Source organism: Chanodichthys erythropterus, chromosome 2, assembly GCF_024489055.1.
Source record: "Chanodichthys erythropterus isolate Z2021 chromosome 2, ASM2448905v1, whole genome shotgun sequence".
Classification (NCBI taxonomy): Eukaryota; Metazoa; Chordata; class Actinopteri; order Cypriniformes; family Xenocyprididae; genus Chanodichthys; species Chanodichthys erythropterus.
Window position 1 is genome coordinate 17,362,401 of NC_090222.1, and position 27,232 is coordinate 17,389,632.

Sequence of the window (27,232 nt, forward strand, 5' to 3'; positions counted from 1 at the left end):
ATCTCTGGTCCCTCGATGGGAGCCGACTAACCTTCCCAGGGACGTACTAGAGACCAAATCTCAGGCGAGAGCTCCGTCCACGAGACGCCTCTACGCCCAGAAATGGTCGGTCTTTGTTGGTTGGTGTTCTACACGCAACATAGACCCCGTAGAATGTGACGTATCTCCGATACTGTCCTTCTTACAGGAGCGTTTGGATCTGGGGCGCTCCCCCTCAACGCTCAAGGTATACGTAGCAGCCATCTCGGCGTTTCATGCTCCTATCGCTGGCCAGTCAGTGGGTCGAAACAGCCTTGTGGTTCGTTTCCTGAGGGGTTCTAGGCGGTAAAATCCTCCTCGTCCCCTTACTGTTCCCACTTGGGACCTTTCCTTGGTCCTTAGGGCTCTCAAAGGTACCCCCTTTGAGCCGCTGAGTTCAGCTGACCTCAGGCCGTTAACCCTGAAAACCGCTCTGCTACTTGCTCTAGCATCGGTCAAGCGCGTTGGCGACTTGCAGGCCCTCTCTGTGAGCCCTGCATGCCTCGAATTTGGGCCTAACGACTCTAAAGTCGTGCTGAAACCCAGACATGGCTATGTACCCAAGGTGCTCTCTACTCCGTTTAGAGCTCAGGTCATTTCGCTCTCTGCTCTTCCTCCCTCCACGGATGAACAGGAGCTGGAGTTACTCTGCCCTGTCAGGGCATTGAGGACCTATGTAGAGCGATCGCAGCCTTTCAGGCAGTCAGATCAGCTCTTTGTCTGTTTTGGTGGCCGCACCAAGGGGTCTTCGGTCTCAAAACAACGTCTCTCGCGTTGGATAGTCGACGCGATTAATCTCTGTTACTCCTCCTTGGACATGCAATGCCCCTTAGGAGTTAGGGCTCATTCCACCAGAGGAATGGCTTCCTCCTGGGCTTGGTCTAATGGAATTTCCTTTAAAGACATCTGTGAGGCGGCCGGCTGGTCCTTGCAAGCCCGGGTCCTCTCGGTGTAACTAGATGGCCTCTTCGAGTTCCATCTCTCACCGATCAGGAGTTATCTCCTCTTGTAGTGTAACAAGGGTTACGATGGCTTTGCCCTCCTACTTGTTCTCTCGGTCCCCCTTCGGCGTCCAGAACAAGTTATGTCGTTCCCTGCCGTGGCACGGCGCGGTTGAATTCGTTCCCCATACGCAGTACGAGTGAAGTATCGAAAGGGAACGTACTCGGTTACTAACGTAACCTCGGTTCCCTGAGATACGGAACGAGTACTGCGTTACTTGCCGTGCCACGAGGCTGCGGCTTCAGTGTCGTCGCTTCAGTCGATTGGCCTGAAATCCTATGGCGAAACGCCTGCTTATATAGCCCTTTGCCCCGCCCATTTCGGTGGGAAGGTTCGCGCGCTCTCTCGCCATAGGTCGCGCAGCTATGCCGCGCCGTCATTGGTTCAACGACTTGTCTATGAATGAACCAATGACGATGCAGTTACACTGCGTTATTGAAAAAGGCTTCAGTGACGGGGAAAAAGGGAGACTTTTCCCCATACGCAGTACTCGTTCCGTATCTCAGGGAACCGAGGTTACGTTAGTACCCGAGTACGATAATATTGCTAAGGTTTGTATGTCACTAAAGCCAGTGGCGGCTGGTGCAAAAATCTTTTGGTGGGGCGCAATTTTTTTTTTTTTATGTATATATAAATGCAGGAATGAATAGGCTAATTGTTAAATAATCATTTAACAAGTGATATAATCATGTATCATTATTGATTATCTAAAAAGTGGAAAATTCAATATTTAAAGCATGCCATAGGGCTGGGATCTAAAAATATATATCTGTATTTAATTTTTTTTTTTTTTTTTTAAATTCACATTCTGCCCAAGATTGTCCTAGAAACAATGTTCATATTAAAGGCTATAAAAACCAAACATGAATGTAACTGTGTACTATATGATATATTATGTGCAAAAAAGGGGGTCAAATCACATTAGGCCTAGGCTATATTCTAATATTCTAACTTTACAATCTAAAAACAAAATGTTTTTTAAAGCAGAAGTTAAATACACTAAACTAAAAATGAAAATAAATAAAAACAATAGAACAGACTAATTATTATTATGTTGATTACCCTATTAAAAGTCACTTTACACAGTTACTGCTATTGTACAAATACACTGTTGTATTTTAGAAATTCTACATATGGCATAATTATGTTTGCCAACAAAAACAAATTTTCAACAACAAATATTTTTAGCAAAATGTATTTGTGATTGAACTCCGTATGTTTGGCGTGCATACTCGCGGCGGCGCTCGTTCACGGAAGTTTGTGCTTGCTGAAGGCTCGTCCACGCCTGGCTGCAAAATGGAAATATTTTTCTCGACTTTCTAACATTTGCAGATGGAGAATATACCTGTGAAATGTAAACATGCACTGAGGAAATTATTGGATGTCACTTCAGCTTAAAAAAATATTATTAATAGCGGTATGTTAGTTTGCACCAATCGCCGCACAAGTTAAGGTTACGTATGATGACGAAAGCACGTTAGTGCTAGCCCTCCCGGAACCCATAGAGAATGCATTGCAGTGCCTGCAGTTCGAAAAAAAAGTTTTTTGAATGGAAGTCTATGGGAGCACTCGGGGCAAATCTCGACCAGGCTGAAATCGCCCAAAAAGAGGCGGTACTCCACAGAGCGTGACTCGACGCTGATTGGACTATATCCAGAGCATGATCCAGAGGCAGAACATACAGCCTAGCAGTGACAGCTAGCATAACTCTGTGGTTGAATGTGATTGAAAAATCCGTCCCTTTCTCACTTTGGTGGTGCGTTGCCCAATTGCCCTAATGAAGAAACCGCCCCTGACTAAAGCTAAGAAAGAAGTACATCTGTGCTACACATGCAGCTAAAATACTACCAGCATTTATTTAGAATAACCTGACAGCAGAATGCTGTATGTCACAGGTTCAACAATCTAATGATATTTACAAATGAACCTAAACACAGCTGCTGCTCAAACAGCTATTAGTCAGTGAACCAAACATGACCTCATGAATTTACTTACAGCAGTTTATGTGCAAGTGTCAAAGGACACACACCATTACGGCAACATATAACCAGTGAGCAGGATAAAGTCATGTTGCTTATGTTTGATGTTGAACTGAAAAATATTAGTAAGCATAATCCAGTAAATTAGAAAACCAGCACCAGAGATGGCAATAGGCCCAATAAAGGACAGATGGCAAGAAAAGTTGTAGAGAGGTGAGAAGTACAGGAATGAGATTAAAAGAGGGAACATTCCTGGAAAAGAGGGTATGACTGATGTCAGGTCCAGGCTTAATGATCCCCTGATTACAACATGCAATTGAAACACCATCAAACAAAACACAGAGGTGTTTCGAATTAACCTCAATGAGCTTGATACTGCAAAAGTCGCTGTCACTGGATTCGTACTCAGTGAAAGCTTTGACAGTTCAGAAATGTTCCTTAAGATAAAACAATAAAGCTGATTTTTTAAGCCATATATAGTTTTGTAAGAAACAACATTGTCAAGTTGAGGAAAAATAAGTATGTTTCTAAAACAAGGCATTGTTTTTAATGTCACAAAAGGTCAGTTTGGTTTTCTGAATGCTGCTCTCTATGCCAAAGTGCTCTGATGCCTCATTAAGAGGACTAAGACTGTCAGTTGAGGACATGACTGTATGTTCAGAACTCGTTGTTATTGACTTTACCACTGCACTTTTGCTGCTTAAATGATTTGGAGCCATCTTATTATTTCATAATAATGAACAAGTTCTGGAAAGGAGGATCTTTACCTGCAAGGTTAATTACAGTTTTTCTCAGTTGCTTTGGCACATTTCTCAAAACAGTTGCAAAACAGTATGTTCATTTCTCGAAACAAACCGCACAAACAGGACAGTATTGGATTACATGCAAAAGCCTGTAACTTGCTAAGAATCCTTATTTCATTTCTCAAAAGCAAGTATTTATTTCAATGAACATATCAGTGCCATCAGAATTTTGTCATTGTTCTTGAACAACAAAGTCAAAATGCTTAGCCATGTTGTCAATATAAAAGTGATGAATATTTCAGATGTAAACTATGGTTCCCTTTCGATATTTCACTCGTACTGCGTATGGGGGAAGAGTCTCCCTTTTTCCCCGCCGCTGAAGCCTTTTCAATAACGCAGTGTAACTGCACCGTCATTGGTTCACTCATAGACAAGTTGTTGAACCAATGGCGGCGCGGCTCAGCTGCGCGGCCTATGAGAGGAGAGCGCGCGCACATTCCCGCCAAAAGGGGCGGGGTAATGTGCTATATAAGCGAGCGAATCGCCATAGGCCATCAGTCCTTTCTCCTTCAGCGACGACTGAACTTCTCTTCGCTGATCCTCGCCGAAGCCTGCTCGCCGGGAAAGAAGCTCGCCGCCTGAGAAGACGCTTCGCCGGCGTTGAAAAGGCCCTGCAGTGGACCCAGCCGACTCGCCGGATCCCCGCAGCGCCCTCGCCGACTGCCGCCTTCGAGCTGTCGACGAGCCACCGCCTCCCGCTTCCTGCGACCGGCCGCTTCTCAGCGGGTCTCCTGCCCCCATCCGGTGCGCCCTTTCTGCGTCCTCCCGCGGTTACAGTAACCGCTCTCAAGCATTTTTCCAGCGGTTTTCACCGCTTCGAGCACCGGCCCTCGCCGTCAGAGCCTCCCAATCGCCATTTTCACGGCGCACGGCATTTCTAAATGCCACACCACTCCTGTGGTACGTGCAGAGCCCCTCTGCACGAAGAAAACGGGCACAACGAGTGCGTGGGATGTCTGGGCAAGTCTCACGCGGATAACGCGCTCGTTGGCGGCTCATGCTCGCACTGCGAGTCCATGAGTCTAGCGTCTCTGTGCTCACGGGCCGCCTTTTTCAAACAGGAAGACCCCACCGCTTGCGCCCTCCCGTCCCCCTCTCCTGTGAGGAAGAGACCGCGGGGCAGAGCGGTTCAGCGCATGGAAATGGGCGAGCCCACGTCGGCTCAGCACCCGCGTGCCTCGCCCTCTCCTAGCAGAGAACAATCCCCCGTCTTGTTCTCCCGCCCTGACCAGCGTCCCTCAGCAGATGCGAGCGACCTTCTCTCATTTGGCGGATCCGACGAAGAGCCCCTCTTCGACTCTGTGTCTATGGCAGCCTCTGAGCCAGAAGCCTGGGTTGGCGAGTCGGACGACCCCGCCCCCCTGCCTTCCTTGGAGCCCATTGACCACGGCACGGGCATGGACGCCGAGCTCTTCCGTGTCCTGTCCAAGGCCGTCGATGACCTCGACCTCGACTGGGCCCCTCCAGAGGAGCCATCGCGGAGCCGCCTGGATGAGTAGTTCCTCCCAGGTCGTCGTCAGGCCCCTCGCCAGCACTCCGCTCCCTTCTTCCCAGAAGTCCACGAGGAGCTCACGAAGTCATGGCACGCCCCTTACTCTGCCCGCCTGCAAACTTCGCACTGCTCAGCCCTCACCTCTGTGGACGGCTCGGAAGAAAAGGGCTATGAACACCTGCCGCCCCTGGATGAAGCAGTGGCTGCTCACCTCTGTCCTCCCGCGGCTGTGGGATGGAAGACGAAGAGAGCCTTCCCGTCCAAACCCTGCAGGACTACCTCCGCCCTGGCAGGAAGGGCCTACGCCTCAGCGGCCAAGCCGCTTCAGCGCTACACTCCATGGCCATCTTCCAAGTTTTCCAGGCCAAACTCCTCCGCTCATTGGACGAGTCCGGCACTGATGCGCCTGCTTTTCGGGACCTCCGCAGTGCCACGGATTTAGCCCTGCGGGCCACGAAAGCCACGGCCCAGGCCATTGGCAGATCCATGGCCAGCCTCGTTGTGCTGGAGCGCCACCTGTGGCTTAACCTGACGGAAATTAAAGATCAGGACAAGACGGCTTTCTTGGATGCCCCCGTCTCCCCGTCAGGACTCTCTGGGCCAGCAGTGGAGGGTTTCACGGAGCGCTTCACAGCTGCACAGAAGTCGTCTCAGGCCATGAGACACTTCCTACCCAAGCGCTCGAGCTCTGCGTCTGCATCTAGCCGCCCCAGGCCTGCGCCGGCTCAGCAGACGAAGCCCGCTCCCTCCGCTTCCCAGGCAGCGCCGCCCAAGGAGCAACGCCAGCGCTCGCGCCCTTCTAAGCGACCCTTCCCGAGACGCCAGGGACCCCGGCCCAGGATTGCGCTGGACCCGGCGACTCCGAAGTCATCCTGATCTGCTAAGGAAGAGGACTGGGGCATGTCCCGCCGCGGCCGGACCACCCCAGAAGCTCCTTCGTGCAAATTCCCCTCCGCCTCGTTCATTTCTGGGCGCGGGAATAACACAGCTTGCTGTCACAGGGCCCACAAGTATTGTGCCCCCTACAACCGCCGTTTTCACGGCGACCATATTTTTAAATATTTCACAAAAGAGCAAATTTCCTCTTCCATCCCTCCCGGTGTCCGGCCCGCCCTCCCTCGGGCCGTCACCAGACGTTATCCTCCCTCTTGCCACACGGGCCGAGGCTTGGAAAGCCATCCCCGGGGTGTCAAGATGGATTCTAAAAGTCGTAACCCAGGGCTACTCGCTCCAGTTCACCAGAAGACCTCCGCGGTTTGGAGGGGTCATCCAGACCGTGGTACAATCGGACGACGTTCACGTCCTCCGAGCAGAGGTCTTAACTCTACTCAGAAAAGGAGCTATAGAAACAGTTCCTTTTCCGCAGGGCGAGTCGGGCTTTTACAGCTGTTACTTTCTGGTACCCAAGAAAGACGGCGGTCTCAGACCCATTTTGGACCTCAGGTTGTTGAACCTTTCCCTTATGAAGCGAAAGTTCAAAGTCCTGACGCTGAAACAAATTCTCGCGCAGATTTGCCACGAGGTTTGGTTTTGCTCGCTGGATCTGAAAGACGCTTACTTTCACATCCAGATAGCCCCCCATCACAGGCGATTCTTGAGATTCGCATTCGAGGGTGTGGCTTAGTACACGGTAGTACACGGTCCTCCCCTTCGGGCTCTCCCTGGCCCCCCGCACTTTCACAATGTGCATGAATGCGGCTTTTTCCCCTCTGAGACAGATGGGAATACGAGTTTTGAATTACCTCGACGACTGGCTCATCCTGGCCAGCTCGTGTTCGGAACTAGAACAACACAGATCCGTGCTCCTCAGCCACTTACAGTGCCTGGGTCTCAGGGTCAATCTAGCCAAGAGCTCACTACTCCCCACTCAACGAATTTCGTTCCTGGGTGCAGTGATCGACTCGGTCCGCATGATGGCCGTAGTCTCACCAGAGCGCGCTCTGGCCATTCAGCAGCTCGCGGCTTCCGTCAAGAACAAGGCCTACCTCCCTCTGAAGCTCTTCCAGAGGTTGCTAGGGCTCATGGCTTCTGCCTCCCCAGTGCTCCAGCTCGGCCTGCTTCGCATGCTGCCCCTGCAGTTCTGGCTGAAAACCAGGGTACCTCCTTACGCTTGGCGTCACGGGCGCCTTCGCCTCAAGGTCAATCAGGTCTGTTTGATGGCTCTGAAACCTTGGATGAACCCTACCTGGTTCACTTTAGGAGTACCCCTGCAGGCAGTAACACGAAGGACGGTTCTCTCGACAGACGCGTCCAACTCAGGTTGGGGCGCTCTGTGCGAGGGCAGCCTGGCTTTCGGCTCGTGGACACACGAGGAAAGCCACCTTCACATCAACTGCCTCGAATTATTGGCAGTGATACGAGCCTTCCAAGCCTTCCATTCTCGTCTGACGGATCGCCACGTCCTAGTCCAATCGGACAGTATGACAGTGGTCTCATATATAAATCGCCAGGGGGGTCTTTCGTCCAGCCGCTTATGCGCTCTGGCGAAACGCCTCCTGGAATGGGCTTCCCCAAGTGTTCGTTCACTCACAAAAGCCCCATGGCCAATTCCCCTGAGACGGGATCTCCTCTCTCAGGCGAACAGAACAATCTGGCACCCACAGCCGCAGCTTTGGGCTCTACATCTGTGGACCCTCGACGGGAGCCATCTGACCTCCCCAGGAATGTGCTAGATACCATTTCACAGGCGAGAGCTCCGTCCACGAGACGTCTCTACGCCCAGAAGTGGTCGGTCTTTGCTAGCTGGTGTTCTACACGCAGCATAGACCCGGAGGGATGCGAAGTATCTTCCATACTAACTTTCCTCCAAGAGCGACTGGACTCGGGACGAGCCCCTTCCACGCTCAAGGTTTATGTAGCAGCCATTGCGGCGTTTCACTCGCCCATTGCTGGACAATCTGTAGGGCGGAACGACTTGATTATTACGTTTCTGAGGGGTTCCAGGCGATTGCATCCTCCTCGTCCCCTCACCGTTCCCCCCTGGTACCTCTCTTTGGTCCTCAGGGTTCTTAAATGTCCTCCTTTTGAGTCATTAAGTCTAGCAGGCCTCAAGCCCTTAACATTTAAAACCGCTCTGCTACTTGCATTGGCATCGGTTAAAGGCGTTGGCGATCTGCAGGCACTCTCTGTGAGCCCTGCATGCCTTGAATTCGGGCCTAACGACTCTACGGTTGTGCTTCAACCAAGGGTTGGCTACGTTCCCAAGGTGCTCTCTATGCCGTTCAGAGCACAAGTGATCTCACTCTCTGCGCTCCCCTGTTCATCGGACGAGCCAGAGCTAGAATCACTATGCCCCGTTAGGGCTTTGCGCATCTACATCGAGCGATCACAGCCCTTCCGGCAATCTGATCAGCTATTCGTTTGTTTTGGTGGCCGCTCCAAAGGGTCTCCGGTCTCGAAACAGCGTCTATCACGATGGATCGTTGACGCCATAGCCCTTTCTTACTCCTCTGCAGGCGCTACATGCCCCATTGGAGTTAGAGCTCATTCCACTAGAGGCATGGCTTCATCATGGGCCTGGTCCAGTGGAGTCTCTATCAAAGACATTTGTGAGGCGGCCGGCTGGTCCTCGCCGTCCACTTTCGTCAGATTCTACCAGTTGGACGTTCCGACCTTGCATGCTATGGTCCTTTCAGTGTAAAATTGCGGGCCCTTAATATTCCGCTTTTTGCACATCACAAACTCAGGAGTTCTCTCCTTCGTAGTGTAACAGGGTATGACGGCTTCGGCCTTCACTTGTCCTCGGCCCCTTCTGGTGCCTGCTCAAGTTCTGTCGTTCCCCAGCCGTGGCACGCGTGGTTGAATTCGTTCCCCCATACGCAGTACGACTGAAATATCGAAAGGGAACGTACTCGGTTACTAACGTAACCTCGGTTCCCTGAGATATGGAACGAGTACTGCGTTACTTGCCGTGCCACGAGGCTGCGGCTTAGGTCGTCGCTTCAGTCGATATGGCCTGATGGCCTATGGCGATTCGCTCGCTTATATAGCACATTACCCCACCCCTTTTGGCGGGAATGTGCGCGCGCTCTCCTCTCATAGGCCGCGCAGCTGAGCCGCGCCACCATTGGTTCAACAACTTGTCTATGAGTGAACCAATGACGGTGCAGTTACACTGCGTTATTGAAAAGGCTTCAGTGGTGGGGAAAAAGGGAGACTTTTCCCCCATACGCAGTACTCGTTCCATATCTCAGGGAACCGAGGTTACGTTAGTAACCGAGTACGTTTTTTATGACAGTGAACAAATTACTGTAAAATGTCCTTGTGATAAATGAAAAAGACAAGACTGTATATATGTATTCACGTGTACGTGTGTGATGTAGTGTTTATCTGTATAGAGTTAATTTAGCCTGCTATACTATACTGTAAGTGTAAAGCAAGTGTAATATGCTACTGTAATATTAAGATTATAGCATGCATACCATATTAGAGTACAGTGAACATGTGCTTGAATGATTGAGGAAAAGTTTTTTCTCCAAACATTCGGTTGCACATTTAGACTCGCATAAGTGAGGTCATTATTGAGAACATAGTTTACAATAGTGGGCCTCATTTCACCAGAAACGTGCCTACTCCCTTTGCCTTATCTACCTTTTCCTCTGTTTTGCCTCCCTACCCTTCTAACACACATCCTTACTCCTCTTCTTCTTCCCAGCTGTTGACCTTGTTTGTTTCCATGTTGTTCTTCCATTATCAGAAATTGTACCTCTTGTGTTGTGCTCTGTCTATATATGGTTTCCAGTTGAAGATTCATGACATGCATCTTTATGAGCTGCTTTAGAGAACTGTTGGGTCATTGGTTGATCTAATGCTTTACATTCCCCTGAATACATTAGTGAAATTCAGGATTCCCCTGCAAAAATTATCAATTCAGGACACATTTACAAAAGTCTATGTGACAAGCAGGGCGGGCGAGAGCCGTGAGGGAACGGCGCGAGTCTCTCACGGAGGAGCTCCGGAGGCATAAAAGGAGGAGCGACTACAGTGAAGGACGAGAGAGGACCAGGCCTGGATTTCATTTTATGTTTTATTATGTTTGTGAGGCCGGCAGACGTCCGCGAGGGTCTGCCGGCATTACTTCCGTTTTGTGTTTGTTTATTTTGAGATTAAAGTTTTGTTGAATGTTTGCCGGTTCCCGCCTCCTTCTTCCCATATTTACGAACTTCGTTACAGTCTAATAGAAACGTATAGATAATATACTTGACACATTATGATAACTAGGTGAGGAAAACAAAGAAAAATGCATTGTGCCTATATGGCATCATGAATTCACAGATGTACTGCTCTATACTGAAAGAGAAGATGCTACTATAATTCCGTGCTCTTGGTCGTCATGCACTTTTCCTACATGACAATGATCCTAAACGCACATCTAAGGCCACTGTTGGATTTCTAAAGAAGAACAGGGTGAAACTAATTCAGTGGCTCCTGATCTGAACCCAATCGAACACCTATGGTGAATTCTGAAGAGACAAGTGGAGCATCACCGTCCATCCTCTCTAAAAGAGGTAATTCTTGAAGAATAGAAAAAGATAGATGTTGCAAAATTTCTCCAACTTGTTCATTCCATACCTATAGAAGACTTGGTGCTGTCATTTAAAATCATGGAGGCCATACAAAGTATGTAGTAGTTTTTGTTGTGGGGTGTACTCATTTTTGCATCACCCTAATTTGAGTAAAACTGAAAAAAAAAAAAATGTGTAATCTGTTTTATTATTAACCTTACTTTCATGTTATAAGTTAAACAGATGTTATATTAAACTTAGTCTTGTCAACATTTTGGAAATTGTTTTTGAGTTCATTGAGATATTGTTTAAAATGTTACATTTCAAAGGGGTGTACTCATTTACGCTGAGCACTGTAGCTAGATAATGTTACAATTGTGACACATCAGAATTCAAAATAATGAAGATAGATAGATAGATAGATAGATAGATAGATAGATAGATAGATAGATAGATAGATAGATAGATAGATAGATAGATAGATAGATAGATGTTGTTTTTATTGTATGTGTGTTCAGGGTTATTACTGTAATCATTTATGGAAGAGACAGTCCCGAGCTGTTGATTCGGGGCTCAGAGGCTCAGCCATTTCAAATCCCTCTTTAACGACTTAAACCTGCATTCAAAGGTAACAGCCTAAGTTCACCTGCCCCACCCTCACTCACTCAGCCACCCACCCATCAGCAGCCACCGTCATCAAACGGCGGTCATTCTTCCTTGTACATTTGAGAGCTTCATTACAACGGACGTTGTTCTTTCTCTGCTAACTCTTTGGAGTAGCATCTATCAACCCACTATTTTCAAAGGAGAACTGAACACCAAGATTTTTATGGGACATTAATTACAGGCAGAAGAGATTCTCTGGGAACATTTCAACAAGAGCAGCTACAAAGTAGAGTGTGTCTCTGGTTGTGAAGGGAGGACCTGACAAACAATACTTCCTGAACCCCTGCCTGTGCCCTCCAACAGCAGCCAAAAATGGGGAATGCCAAAAGCAGTGCTATGTCCAAGGAGATCCTGGAGGATCTCAAACTCAATACCAAATTCACAGAGGATGAACTGTCACAGTGGTACGAGAACTTCCAGAAGCAGTGTCCGTCTGGCCGTATCACACCAGAAGAGTTTAAAAAGATCTACGAACGCTTTTTCCCAGAAAGTGACGCCACATCGTACGCCCAACACGTCTTCCGCTCTTTTGACACAAACGATGATGGAACATTGGATTTCAAGGAATACATTATCGCTCTACATATGACATCAACTGGAAAGACGGAGCGGAAGCTGGAGTGGGCCTTTTCACTCTTCGATGTTGACAAGAACGGATACATCACCAAGGCAGAAGTGACAGAAATCTGCCAGGTAGGTTAAATATTAGTGAATATGAAAGGTTTGTGGCACTGTTGTGTGGATTCCCTTCAAAATCATAGTTTAAATGAGTGAGTATTTATTTGTGTAGAGAAATTGTGGCTAGTTTTCACACTTTTTACTGCAATTTCCAAGAGTATCAAAAAATTAATCACATTTCACCCTTATTCCCCAGAAAAAAAAAGACAAAATTTGGAGGGTATGTTGTCACAATATGGGGCAAGTTATACAGTCAAACCAAAATTTATTCAGACACCTCAAACATTTCATTCATTAATACAGTTTATTCACTATAGTTTAACAAAATGGTAATAAAATATGACAAGATCTCAGAGTTAAGCTGTGTCAGAAAAAAATAATTATGTTAGAAATCTTAATTATGTCAGATAACGCTTGAGCAAAACATGGTCAGGTCAAAGTTTTTTTTTCAATTTGGTAGTCCAATGTATTTTGCTATCCTCACTTACATAAATGAACTATAGTGTCCTGCACACACTAGTAAAAATATACCAAAAATATCAAAAATGTATGAATAATTTTTAGTTTGACTGTATATAAATATTGGAACCTGCCATTAAACAGTCTATCATTTCAGTCAAACAATTAAACAACAACAACAAAAAAATAATTAAACAGCCAAAGATTTAAAAAGGAATGTATGTATTGATTTGGCCAAACAATTGTATACAATTTTTTTTAAAAATGTATAATAATTAAAGAACATGTGACAGCATGCTAAGATATAAATGGGACAACTTACCCCAACCAGACATTTATAATAAATATTTGTCCTGAAAAAATTTCAGTTAAAATCTGTCTTCATTCTTAGCTGACTCAAGTGTATCCCAGTTTGGTTTTATTGTGTTCACTTGTTGCAAATGATAATATTAACACTTTAGAGGACAAAATTGCTCTGATTTAAGATGTTTAAAACCAACTTGAAAAACATTTGACTCAAATCCTTAAAGTAATTGAAATACAGCCCATGTGACTACTTCCCCATATGTGACAACTTGCCCCTGCCCCCCATATAGTGCTCACGCCAATGCGTTCTAATCTTTCTCCTGATCACACATCACATGTTCTGTATTTAATCAATGAACCAGACTTTAAATAGTCTCTCTATTCTCTCTTTAAGTTTTGCTCAGTCAGCAATACTGAACACAAACAAAACACAAGCCCTCAGTAAAAAGAAGCCAAATGTCTTAAAACTTGGACTTAACAAGCCAGTGATTTGGAGCATGGCTAATGGAATTGGCCGATCTCAGAATAATCCATCCGATAAATGGTTTAGCTTGAACAATAAATGTAGACCGAGGCCTTTTCGGAGGTACACAGCCATTAGCCCAGAGACAGGTGGTGAGGGGATTATAGTGTGAGACACTTTTTTTTAGAAAGATGCTGGATAAGTGGGTCACAGAAGTCACAGTAAACAGTGGGAACATGAGGCTTAAGTTGCTTATTATATGCCCAGCACGACAAACATGAGAAAACGTGTTTCTTCTATGTTTTTCATTAAGTAGTCATACACCACCATAGAAACTTAAGATACACTTCCCTTTTTTATGCACTGTTTACTAGTTGCTAGAGTGTCAGATCAGCATTGACCTCATGCCCAGGCTTTGTGATCACTGGTTTGGTGGTTTATAAGTGTAAATGTCTCTGTCGTCGTGTCAGTGACTGAAAGTAAAAGAGCATTAAAGACAGAGCTGTGTTGAGGCCAGCGTGTGGTTTTGGCAGGAGCTTTGGTACTGCAACTAATCTGCATTATTCTTACATGTCTTATTTATCAGAGATAAACATCTCCTCAGCTCACTGAACCACTCAGATCCAGGTCAAGCAAAATCAAAGTCTATGTAGATGATCCTTGCTATTAGTGGTCCTAATCTATGATGATTACCTTCAGACAAGCATTACCAGAAGTGCAGATGGTCATTCATTTGACACTCCCAGTTATGGCTGATGACTAAAAGCTGTGGATGTCACTGAGCTTTTCACTGTCTGAATATGTAATTTAGCCTGTATTGAGATGTGAGGTGTTTACTTTTGATGTGTCAGGGAGAAAATGCTAGAGATGGTAGATAGACAGTATTATGAACAGATTATATACAGACTATATATATATTAGTTTTAATATTAGCTTAATTTAGTTGTTAAGGCCACACTGTAAAAAAAAGAATTGTTGGTTTAACTTAAAAAAAGTAAGTTACATGGTTGCCTTAAAATTTTGAGTTCATTGAAATAAAAAAAAATAGTTAATACAATAAAGGCGATTGTTTAAATCAACATAAACTCAAAATATTATGTTATCTGAACTACATCAATTATTGAAGATGATTTTACAAAAGAAAAAATCATATAAATAAATATTTTTCAAGTTGATTATTTAATACCATTATGATGTGCTATGTTCTTTGAGTTTCAAGCCTATATGTCAATAAAAGAGAGAGGTTTTAGAAATTATTCAGGTTATACTTTATTTCAATTGTCCACTTTATAAATTCTACTAACTTTAAGTAACTTTGCAACTTCCAGTCATCTAACACTCATTAAAGAAGTTGCTGACTTAAATTTTTAAGTACAATCAACTTGAATTTTGAAGTCATTGAAAATGAAGTCATTTCAAATTAAATTACATTAAAATGACTTTTAAAAAAGGAGCTGAATCTTGTATAACTTATAAAAAAAAGTTGAAAATCAACTTATTTTGATAAGTTAAAGCAATGTAGAAACATATGTTGTCATAACATATTGATCATATATTTTTTACAGTGTAGACTGATTGTTTTGGTTCGGGTTAGTAGAATAAGTTGACGTACTGGCAAAGTTAGGGGAGCATCAAAATAAAGCATTAGTGGATATTAAGTAGACGGTCTACTAGTACTCTAAATGACTTGTAGTAGTTGACATGTCATTGCAAAGTTACTTATAGTAAGTAGAACGACTTAGAGTGGACTATGGAAATAAAGCGTAACCAGTATTCAACAGAATGTGCATTCACATGAGCGTTAGCCTGTTATTTCTTTCCTCCCTCCTCACCTCCACTTTTCTTCCATCTTGTTGATCCTCAGGCTATCTTTAAGCTGATCCCCAAAGAGGACCAAGATAATCTTCCAGCAGATGAGAACACTCCTGAGAAGAGAGCAGAAAAACTGTGGTCGTACTTCGATAAAAAAGAAAATGGTAATATTTTTTGGTTTTATAGGTTAATTTTTTTGTTATATTTTAGATGTTTATAACTGTTTGTATATCTTTTAAAATAACAAAATAAATGTATTATTATATATTATCAAATATCTGTCATCCATAGATACATGGTAAAAGTTTCAAGAGTGCTTGAATATATATTTGCATGATGGTAATTGGTATGGTAATGTCAAAAGATTGCCCAGTTGTCACCATCTCTTTCTCTTTTTCATCCAGAACGATTGGCTGAGGGTGAGTTTATTCAAGGTGTTCTTGACAACGAAGGCGCTATCCACCTTATTCAATATGAGCCCACAAAGTAACAATAAAACAAGAATAATAACACTTGTATTTTTATTGTCATATGGTTTCCTTTTGTGCTTCCCCCTTTTCTTGTTTTCATTTTGTTTGTTTTTAACTTTCACCCCTTTAATCTGTGCACATCTGTCTGTTTCTTGTAGTAGGACATTCATTTTGTCAGTATCTGAAAACCCATTAACTGCAATATTTTGAGTTAGTCGTGACAGATGGAGTGAGGATAGTGATTATTATCAAAGGTTGTAAACTGATAGTAAAGTGTCACTTCTGGGAAGATGTGTTGAAATGTGTGAAAATTTTTTGACTTTTTGACAGATGAAATTATAACGATACTCTTGATCTGTAAGCAAGCATTTTTTTTCTTTATGAATTGAAATGAGAGCAAAATAATTCATGTTTTTTTTTGTAAAAGAAGTAAAATACAGATGAAGGCCAACTAAACTTCTAGGCTGTTGACAAAAAAAAATGAAAATAAAAATTGAAAAAAAAAGAGAAAGAAAATGACATCATCCAGGAAGATTGCACAATATATACAATAATGTCTGTCATTTAAATTATGCAGATGAGTTTATTGATGAGGAATAAAACTGAAAATGTAAAAGCTACCATGAGTCTCACTATTCTGTGTCAGTATGTGTGAATTTGTGTGTAATTGTTTAGAGGAGGTGAAGAGTTCAAGTGAACCGCTGGAATGGGCAGCACATTAATCTCTAATGGTCTGCTAGCGGCCGAGGGGTTTAACATTCTCGTGGCAATATTTACCCGTAATCCTGGATTATCTTTGTGCGTGTGTCAATGCGTGGCAAAGTTGGGCCAGATTACACAGGTAAATGGGAGTCTGTATGTGAGTACTTTGGAATATTGTGTTGGAGAGAGTCTGTTCAGATCTCTATAAAAGCTCTTTTTACCACCGTTCCTTCCCTCACTGTATTAATCCAAGTTAGGATTACTGACATAATTGCATGTTGCAAAGTAGACATTTCAAAATCTCCAACTTCACAGCCCATCCTATCTCTCTCCAGTCTCTTTAATATATCATCTTTTTCTTTCTTTTGCCATATTGAGCATTTGTGATAATGAACTTGAACTAAAGACAGAAATACACAAAGATTGTCACATTGGACAATGGTGAATGTAAGTTGCACAAAATTGCACAATTCTCATTTATACCCTGCTCTATTCTCAGAAGTAGTAGAAAACCCCATGACACAAATAATCACACCATTTGATGGTTGCAACAATTCCACATTTAGTAGATATTTCAAGCATTTTAGATTGTGTTGGTAATAATGTTCTTTTAAGCAAGTCTGTACATTAGCTATGGTACCAGATGCTTTTCTGACCAACAGAGTCATTAAATAACACAGATATATATATAACAGAAAAGTTGAGCTGTAACAGAAAATCTTTTTTTTTTTTTTTAAATATAACAGATGGGATGCATAATACAGGCTTCGTGATCTGACACAATCTGTAATCCACTCAAGAGTTTCATACCTTTCAATATATAAATGAAATGTTCCAGAATCCTCACATGGAATTCCATGATTTACACACACGTGATTTACACTCCTTTCTCACACCAGCTGTGTGTCTACATCTCTCACTCATACTGACTGAATTTCAGCCGTATACATACCTGAAAAAAATTATCTATAGAGATATTTTACATAGACGATTTTTAGTCAGTCAATCAGGCAAACAAAACATGCAAGCCCTTTGTTGTAAAAACTCATTAAAGGGATAGTTCACCCAAAAATAAAAATTTGGACATCATTTACACACATTACTGTATCCTTTCTTTTGCAGAACAAAAAAAGTAGATGCTTTAAAATTTGTTGCACAGTCCATATAATCAATGGTAACCAAAACCAACATTCTTCAAAATACCTTCTTTTGTGTTACGCAGATTCATAGAGGTTTGGAACGACATGAGGTTGACTAAATAAAGTCAGATTTTTCATTTTTGGCTGAATCTCTTCTCAACTCACTTCATCCAATTTAGCAAGGAGAATCTATTCCTTTCATGGCCTCCTTCATTTCATCTATCTCTCTCTCGCAGTCCTCACACGTATCCGGTCTGCACCCCCCAACCAGTACCAGGGTGGGCACATCCTCCTCCTGCACCATTCTCATGCTCCCATTGGGTGCCCACATAGAGTCTATCATGCCATTCGGACACTGTAATAGGCCACTGACGGAGTAGAGCCCGCCCCCTGGAACCACCTCATCGTAGGATGGAGCGTGGCTTGTAGCGCGGGCCTCTTCTAATCGAAGCCTCTGGCGGTGACGCATCTCAATGACTGTTTTGGTGTAAGAATTAAGGGTCATAACTGCAGCACCCATGCAGCAGCTGAAAGACACCCATGCCAACCTTGGAGTTGAGTGAATGGACCATGCAAAAGAAAGAGGAATATCAGGCTTTTGTCAACAATCATTGAACTATTTTTCAAAAATATCTCTAAAAATTGACTTACACAATCGAAGATATATTTAAAAATATCCTTAAGTGAAAAATAATGCATCCATCCATAAAAAAAGTAATCCATATGACTCCAGTGGGTTAACAAAGACCTTCTGAAGCGAAGCGAAAAATATCTATATTTAAAACTTTATAAATTCAAATAACTAGCTTCCGGCGGACAACCATATGCAGAATGTCGATTTGGGGAAGAGTTGATTTTGGATGCACAACGTAATGACGAATGCAGAGGAGCAGAGGATAGAGCAAAACAAATCACCGGTCACAGATTATAAATCTAAAACGATTATTTTTAAAAAGAAATTTTGGAGGATTTCGATATAAGAGAAGGAGCTTAAATTTGTTGCACAGCCCTATTTGTTTGAACCGTGAGAGACGTCTAAGCTTACAATACTCCAACATCCTGTGTCATACATTGTGTCAGAGGATTACTCATTTAGCGCAAGTCAACCTGTGCAGTACTATACAAAAGCTCATTATTTGAATTTATGAAGTTTTAAATATGGATATTTTTCTGACAAAAACGCATCGCTTCGCTTCAAAAGGCCTTTATTAACCCCCTATAGTGTCATATGGATTACTTTTTTTTATTTTTGACTTCAAAATGCAGCCCCCCATTCACAACCAAAAATACAGTCAAACCAAAAATTATTCAGACATTTTTGATATATTTTTTACTAGTGGGTGCAGGACACTATAGTTCATTTATGTAAGTGAGGACAGCAAAATAAAGTAAACTGTGACGTATTATACCCAAAAAATTTTCATACAGTGGACCAAAATTGATAAAAAAAATTTGGAACCAAAAATTATTCAGACACTTTGACCTGAAGTGTTATCTGACATAATTAAGCTAATTCTTTTCTGACACAGTTTAACTCTTGTCATATTTTATTACCATTTTTTAAACTATAGTGAATAAACTGTATTAATGAATAAAATGTTCAAGGTGTCTGAAAACATTTTGGTTTGACTGTATATCTCTGATTGTGTTCGTCTGAAAGAAGATAGTCATATACACCTAGGATGGCTTGAGGGTGAGTAAATCATGGGATAATTTTAATTTTTGGGTGAACTATCCCTTTAACATTTTAAAGGCTTTGTTAAATTGATGGAATCATATGAAAGATGTTAAAAACAGCACACACAAAAAAGTCACAGAACCGAAAGAAACCTTTGTGCCAATTCAGAAATCAGAGAAATGCATCTAATGCATGGCATTGAACTTATTTAAAGGGTTAGTTCACCCAAAAATTCTGTCATTTATTACTCACCCTCATGCCGTTCCACACCCATAAGTCCTTTGTTAATCTTCGGATCACAAATTAAGATATTTTAGTTGAAATCCGATGGCTCCATAGCCAGCAATGACATTTCCTCTCTCAAGATCCATTAATGTACTAAAAACATATTTAAATCAGTTCATTTGAGTACAGTGGCTCAATATTAATATCATAAAGCGATGAGAATATTTTTGGTGCGCCAAAAAAACAAAATAACAACTTATTTAGTGATGGCCGATTTCAAAACACTGCTTTAGGAAGCATCGGAGCATAATGAATCTGTGTATCGAATCAGCTGTTTGTAGCGCCAAAGTCACGTGATTTCAGCCGTTGGCAGTTTGACACGCGACCCGAATCATGATTCAATACACTGATTAATTTATGCTCCGATGCTTCCTGAAGCAGTGTTTTGAAATCGGCCATCACTAAATGAGTGGGTTTTTTTTGTTTTTTTTGCGCACCAAAAATATTCTTGTTGCTTTATAATATTAATATTGAACAACTGTACTCACATGAACTGATTTAAATATGTTTTTAGTACATTAATGGATCTTGAGAGAGGAAGTGTCATTGCTCCCTATGCAGGCCTCACGGAGCCATCGGATTTCAACTAAAATATCTTAATTTGTGTTCCGAAGATTAATGAAGGTCTTACGGGTGTGGAACGGCATGAGGGTGAGTAATAAATGACAGAATTTTCATTTTTGGGTGAACTAACCCTTTAATTAATTTCACTGATTAAATACATAGAAGCAACTGATTAATTCCATTAATTCAATATTCCATGAACTTTTCATAAACATTTTTATGTTGTTAAAGTTTATTCCTGGGCCTGTTTCAGCTATTTTTTATATCATTGTAAATATATATCGCACAGTATATCCAACTTTATCTGCACACATACAGTGCAGTCCACTCACATAAAGCAATATTTACTAGTACATAGCAAATCTCAACTGCCTGATTGCTTGTATAGTTGCAAAAAGTAAACTATATTAGGCTATCGCAAAGATCTAATCTGCTAAATGCAACCAAAAGGCATGAAATTATTAAGATATGAAAAATATTAACATCATGATTTTCTGTAAAGCTAATTTAAAACAATATGCATTGTTCATCCAAGCAAACTACCCTTTTAATTGAATCCCAATCAAATCAAAATTTACCATTCATAATCCGGGGTGGAAGTATATTGAGTATATAACTTGTAAATATACTCACGCAAATGACCAGCCATAGTCCCATGTTTGAGGTCTCCAGTCTTTGGGCCCCACAATCACAGTCAGCTGAAATACGGTGGTGTACATCATATGAGCCACCATCCCTAACAGTCCTGAAAGATATAACTAGGGGGAATTAGGACAATATAAGATGCCTGGTAGCTATACTATGTGATGCAAATGATCAAAATATCATTCTTTAACAATAATTGCCAAAGACTGCAATACCCAAATGTACCACAAGAGAGAACCAATCTCTTACCTGAGAGCACAGTGCACATGGCTGCAAAAGCGTTGATTTTGAGCGCATGCATTTCTTTATGAGCACACAACACCTCCACCCACATGAGTAGAAACCCCATCCCCAGCAAACTGATGTACATGAACTCAGCAATCATTGACAACCACAGAACACCTGCAGCAGGCAGAGAGGAACCTTACATGAGCACATACTGTACAAACAGAGAGACTTGACATTCTGCAAATAGATAGCATATATATAATTCTGCAGAGATCATTTCATGAACACACATGGCACTCTCACCATGAGTCTCTCCAGGAGTAAGATCTAAGAACCGCCGACATCGTTCTCCTGTAATGTAGCAGAATGAACAAGAATACCAATGAAATCCAATGTCTGACACACGACAATACGATTATTTTAAAGATGAACGGCATATAAAGCATTTTAAAAAGGGTGTGCCATTTTGATAATTTATTAGATTTAAAGGTTTTTACCATTTTTTGACACAAATTTGGCACTCATTTTTTCAAAACTCTAGACATAAAATTCATAACCAGTGACCAAAATACACCCTTTCATTTCATTGCAATGATCTGTCAATTAAAACAACTGCTCAAAATGATAAATAACTGTTGCATTACTCTTAAAGGTGCCCAAGAATGCTTTTTCACAAGATGTAATATAAGTCTAAAGTGTCTCCTGAATGTGTCTGTGAAGTTTCAGCTCAAAATACCCCATAGATTTTTTTTTTATTAATTTTTTTAACTGCCTATTTTGGGGCATCATTAACTATACACTGATTTTGGCAGCGCGCCGCCCCTTTAATTCGCCTGCTCCCTGCCACATGAGCTCTCGACTATATTACAGTGCATTTACAAAGTTCACACCTGGATCTTTACAAGATGTTCGTCATGCATGCTGTATGCATGCTTCGAATTATGTGAGTAAAGTATTTATTTAGATGTTTACATTGATTCTGAATGAGTTTGAGGCTGTGCTCTGTGGCTAACGGCTAATGCTACACTGTTGGAGAGATTTATAAAGAATGAAGTTGTGTTTATGCATTATACAGACTGCACATGTTTAAAAATGAAAATAACGACGGCTCTTGTCTCTGTGAATACAGTAAGAAACGATGGTAACTTTAACCACATTTAACAGTACATTAGCAACATGCTAATGAAACATTTAGAAAGACAATTTACAAATATCATTTAAAATATCATGCTATCATGGATCATGTCAGTTATTATTGCTCCATCTGCCATTTTTCGCTATTGTTCTTGCTTGCTTACCTTGTCTGTGCACAGATCCAGACGTTAATACTGCCTTTCCTTGTCTAATGCCTTGAACATGGGCTGGCATTATGCAAATATTGGGGTCATACATATTAATGATCCCGACTGTTACGTAACAGTCGGTGTTATGTTGAGATCCGCGTGTTTTCCGGAAGTCTTTTAAACAAATGAGATTTACATAAGGAGGAGGAAACAATGGAGTTTGAAACTCACTGTATGTCTTTTCCATGTACTGAACTCTTGTTATTTAACTATGCCGAGGTAAATTCAAATTTTGATTCTAGGGCACCTTTAATGCACAGCTTTATGGAAACTGATGAACACTCCATGATCATGAAGGTTTCAGGATAATCAAATCCACTTACAACAACAAAATGAACCAACTGGTCTACATTATATTCATCATCATTCTTTTTCAGACACTGTGTCTATGGTCCCATGTTCCACTTTTCCAGACCATGTTTTCAGATTTGACATTACTGTATGTATGCAGGCCCTTGTAATGAGAACCTGTGGCCAAATCCACAAAAGTAGGTTGGTAGAAATAAAGAAGTCCAGTTATCAATCATTTGTTTTGCATTTTACAGTAAGCCAGGTGAGGAACACTGCAGTTGAAGCTTTACTGTACTGTAGTTTTTCTTTTTCTTTTTTAAAACTATATTTTTGCTTTGATCCAAAGAAACCTGTTGTGATATGATTGTATTTTCTTCAATGATTCTACTGTTTTCTCTCTAATTGTCCTTTTATGGTGTTGTTTTAACGTGTAAACATGTATCACCTAATTTGTACTACAGTATTTAATAATTGTAGAAATTATGTGAAACTATTGGTATTTTGTGTGTAGATTATCTAAATTAATGTTCCTATATTTTATGATAATTAAGTTATTTCTACTAATGATTCTGCAAGTGCAATATTTCCTTAAAGATATGAACGCACAATGCAATGTTTTGAACATTAGACCGCCTGAGTGATTGTTTTGTCATGATTTTGAAAAATTTCATCAAGGTTCTGAAATTATACCAAAGTGCTAGTAAAACAAATGCAATTTGATGAAATTTGTTTCATTTACCCTCATGTCGCTCAAAACCCTGATGGCTTTCTTTCTTTCATGAAACACAAAATATAAAACATTTGGCAGAATGCAGGGTTAGTTCACCCCAAAATCAAATTTCTGTCATTAGTTACTCACCCTAATGTCATTCCAAACCGTAACACCTTCGTACATTGTTTGAGTTTTTTTTTTTTAATCACCCATAAGAAGCAATGTAATTACCACATTCAAGGTCCATAAAAGTAGTAAAGACATCGTTAAAATAGTCAACGTGACTGCAGTGGTTCAACCTTAATGTTATGAAGTGATGAGAATACGTTTTGTGTGCAAAAACAAAACAAAAAGGTTTGTTTAAGGTTGAACCACTGTAGAGGGTATTTGCATATATTCAAATATAGCAAAACTTCCAGACCCTGGACAACAGTGTGAAAGTCCAGCCTAACATCTCCTTTTGTGGTCCATAAACAGAATGACATTATAAACATTTTGAATGACTTGATGGTGAGTAGATAATTTTAGGGTCATTTTGAGGTGAACTATCCCTTTGATGTCTCCCAATGAGACTTTTTCTTACCATCAGCATGTTTTTCACATGACTCCCAAAATCCTGTGTGGAAATATCTGAAGGTGTACTTGTCTTCTCCCGTCTCCCAAATGTAGTGAACTGCATTCGCCAGTTGCCTTTGACGAATCCTGGCAAGTTCCTCCCTTCGCTTTGGTGATAATGTGCCCCGTGGATCTGGGGTGGGGCTTTCTGAAAGAAATAAAAGGACAACCAATTAACCTGCTGGCTAACTAAAATAAATGGAGTGTACAAGACCTGGAATTTTTCACTGCTTATATCACTCCGCTTGTCTGTGTTCATGCATTCCAGAATCCAGACAGACTGTCAGCCTGTGCATTAGGGATTTTTCATTGACTCTTTCCACAGGCTACATCATTATGCCAGTAGGTGGCGACCATCTTAAATGCAAAGTGAGTAAAGTGAGTTACATAATCAGGGCTGCATTTCCCAAAAGCATCGTAAGCCTAAGTTGACTATATAGAGACCAGTGATGGCAATCAATTTAGGCTCACAATGCTTTTGGGAAACGCAACCCAGATTACTTTTTTCAAGTAACTAGTAAAGCAATGCTTTACTTTTAAATTTACAACAAAATTTTACTTTTTCAAATAAGTTCTCAACCATGTAAACATGATGGTTATTGTAGCTCTAGACTAAATGTGAGTATCCTCTACTCATCAAACTTGCATAAAGACAGATTCAGTATTCCTCAAAATGAATAAAAAACAATGGCATGCAATCTCAGATTATTACTCAAACCTGCAATAATTAAATAAGTTTAAAAAACACAAATATACTTTATGCATTTAATCTCACTTTATAAACCATGGCTTTGATGCTGACCATCAATGATCCAGTCGAATTAAGGTAAACATCACATTTGTTTTATTGTTTTTATTGCTGAAATAAGAGTGTTGAACTAACTTCTCCTGCATCCTATTCTTCTGCAGTCCATAATGAAGCACAGTTGAAAGGTTTGTTTGAGCTGCGCCCTCTACTGTACAGGCACAAGTTTGTATTTCCTTCAACCTGAGGATTATTTATTTCACTTTTGGTGCTAAAGGGCCTTTACATTTGCCAAAAATAGAACTTTTTTTGTATGTTACCAAAAAAACAAACAAGCAAGAGTAAAAGTAAAGAGTAAAAACGCAAAAGTAACTTAAAGCATTACTTTCCATAAAAAGTAACTTTAATGCAATTAGTTACTTTTTTATGTATTAATGCAATATTGTAACACATTACTTTTAAACGTAACTTTCCCTAACACTGTATATGAATGAGTCATTGAGTCATTCACTCAACCAATTCACTCAAAACACTGGCTTATTCATTCAGGAAAGAAAAACACTACTGTTGCTTGGAGATGTGCAAGGGTTAATCTGCTTTCATTTAGTTTGGGACTATTTCCATTGATGGGTCAAAAATAGGCAGAAAAATATAATCTCTGAAATGTTACTCAATCATAACTTCTTGTAATATCATACTCTCAGTCGTTACGTTGGTCTGAATATCAGCACAGCACACCGGTAATATCAAACCAGAAGACTAATGTGCACGTGATATATCATACCTGTAGTATAAGGCTCACTATTGTTCTGGCCGCAGTTCTTCATCTTGACAGGTGAAAGGCAGAGAGGTTTGACCACCTTGTGCGTTCCTTCACACCAGTAAGACGTACAGAAAGCCAGCACAGATAAAGCAAGGGCAAGGGAGGTCAGGAAAAGAGAGAGCAGCGAGCGAGAACGCCTGGACATGTGGTCCAACATGCTACCCAGAGGTAAGAAACAGAAGGATAAACAGGGATGTCAGTGACCACGCACAAAAAGTCTTTTGGGATGAGAATGAAATTGAGAAAATTACATAAAGCAGAAATGAGAAAAAGATCCCTATGACAGATGGTAGGGTAAATGAAGATGTGGAATTATTAAAGGAGGGGGGTCAAATAAGGAAAGAAAAACACATGTCACAGGCTTATACATTTAAACATTGTTCTTGGTAGATGTTTATTAAACAAAGCAACAAATGAAAAAGCACTTAAAGAGATCTAAGAGATCAGATTACATTAACTGCACAGATACATTGTACTTCTGGACCACTATATGTGTTCATATGCTTTGGCGTTAGTCTATATCATTATTATACGTAGTATTATTTTATGTTTGTAAGCTAACTGATTTGTTTGATATTTTTATATTTATTTTATTATTTATTTATCACCAAAATGCTGTGACATAAATCACCACTTCGTCATAAAACTGCTTTACTAGAAATTTTCTAAATATTTGAGCATTTTATATTAGTGATTTGTTGTTGCTTTGAAAACCAAAGGCAAATAAATTTACCAATTACTTCTTCCCAAATCAGTCATGTGCAGTTATTTTTTACATACGCCTCGCAGAATATGTAAGATGTTAATAATTATAACAAAATAAGAGGGATCATAAAAAAATTGCATGCACTGTTGAATGAGCTGTCACATTAGAGATGTACACATATACTCCACAAGACAATATAATAACTGATTTCCACAAATGAACCAGTTCAAAGGTTTACATAACCTTGAATCTTAATACTTTTATTATCATTGAGATACTGTTATAGTTTTTATTTTGAATTAGATTTTATGTTTATATTTTTCATTTTCATTTCATTTAAAGTTTTAGTAATTTTGCTCTATGTTTTTGTCTCTTTTTTTCTGTTAGTTTTTAATTTTTATTTAGTTTATTTAGTTCTTTGGTTCAATTAAATGAAAATGGGAAACAGGTTTGTTTTTTATACTTTATTTTATTTCAGTTAATGTTTGTGTTAGTTTAAGTAACACATATTTAACGGCTATAGTGTCATAACAATAACCCTGCACTGTTCTTCAGAAAAATCCTCCAAGCCCTGTACATCTTTTGTTTTCTAGCATCTTCTGTAAAGACTGTATGATTTTGAGATCCATCTTTTCACTCTGAGGACAGTTGAGGAACTTATACACAACTATTAAAAAGTAAAGTAAAAGTACATTTTATTTATAAAGCACATTTAAACATAGCAGAGCTATCCAAAGTGCTGAGCAGAGTAAAGCCAAACAAAACAGGACAATAAAACAGGAGTATGGTAATATTAAAATGCCAGGGAGTAGAGATACATTTTCAATTTTTATTTAAAGAGTTAGTTCACCCAAAAATGAAAATGTGATGTTTATCTGCTTATCCCCAGCGCATCCAAGATGTAGGTGACTTTGTTTCTTCAGTAGAACACAAATGATGATTTTTAACTCCAACCGTTGCCGTCTGTCTGTCAAATAATGCGAGTGAATGGGAACGTCTACTATAAGAGTAAATAAAACTTGCATAGACAAGTCCAAATTAAACCCTGCGGCTCGTGACGACACATTGATGTCCTAAGACACAAAACGATTGGTTTGTGCGAGA

At 41.0% G+C, this 27,232-nt stretch overlaps 2 protein-coding genes across 2 annotated transcripts; one reads left to right on the forward strand and one right to left on the reverse strand.

Annotated features, from left to right (window-relative positions):
* Positions 1–11,773: 11,773 nt before the first annotated feature.
* On the forward strand, positions 11,774–15,672 carry rcvrn2 (recoverin 2). The gene is made up of 3 exons (XM_067393355.1): positions 11,774–12,157; positions 15,235–15,346; positions 15,587–15,672. Exons 1-3 carry the CDS (start codon positions 11,777–11,779, stop codon positions 15,670–15,672), a joined length of 579 nt encoding a protein of 192 aa, XP_067249456.1. The 5' UTR covers positions 11,774–11,776.
* A 1,570-nt stretch (positions 15,673–17,242) lies between these two features.
* On the reverse strand, positions 17,243–26,082 carry si:ch211-149k23.9 (germ cell-specific gene 1-like protein). The gene is made up of 6 exons (XM_067393356.1): positions 25,384–26,082; positions 23,823–24,002; positions 21,197–21,244; positions 20,915–21,067; positions 20,654–20,765; positions 17,243–18,041 (listed from the first exon to the last, which is right to left on the reverse strand). Exons 1-6 carry the CDS (start codon positions 25,577–25,579, stop codon positions 17,669–17,671), a joined length of 1,062 nt encoding a protein of 353 aa, XP_067249457.1. The 5' UTR covers positions 25,580–26,082; the 3' UTR covers positions 17,243–17,668.
* Between the last annotated feature and the right edge of the window lie 1,150 nt (positions 26,083–27,232).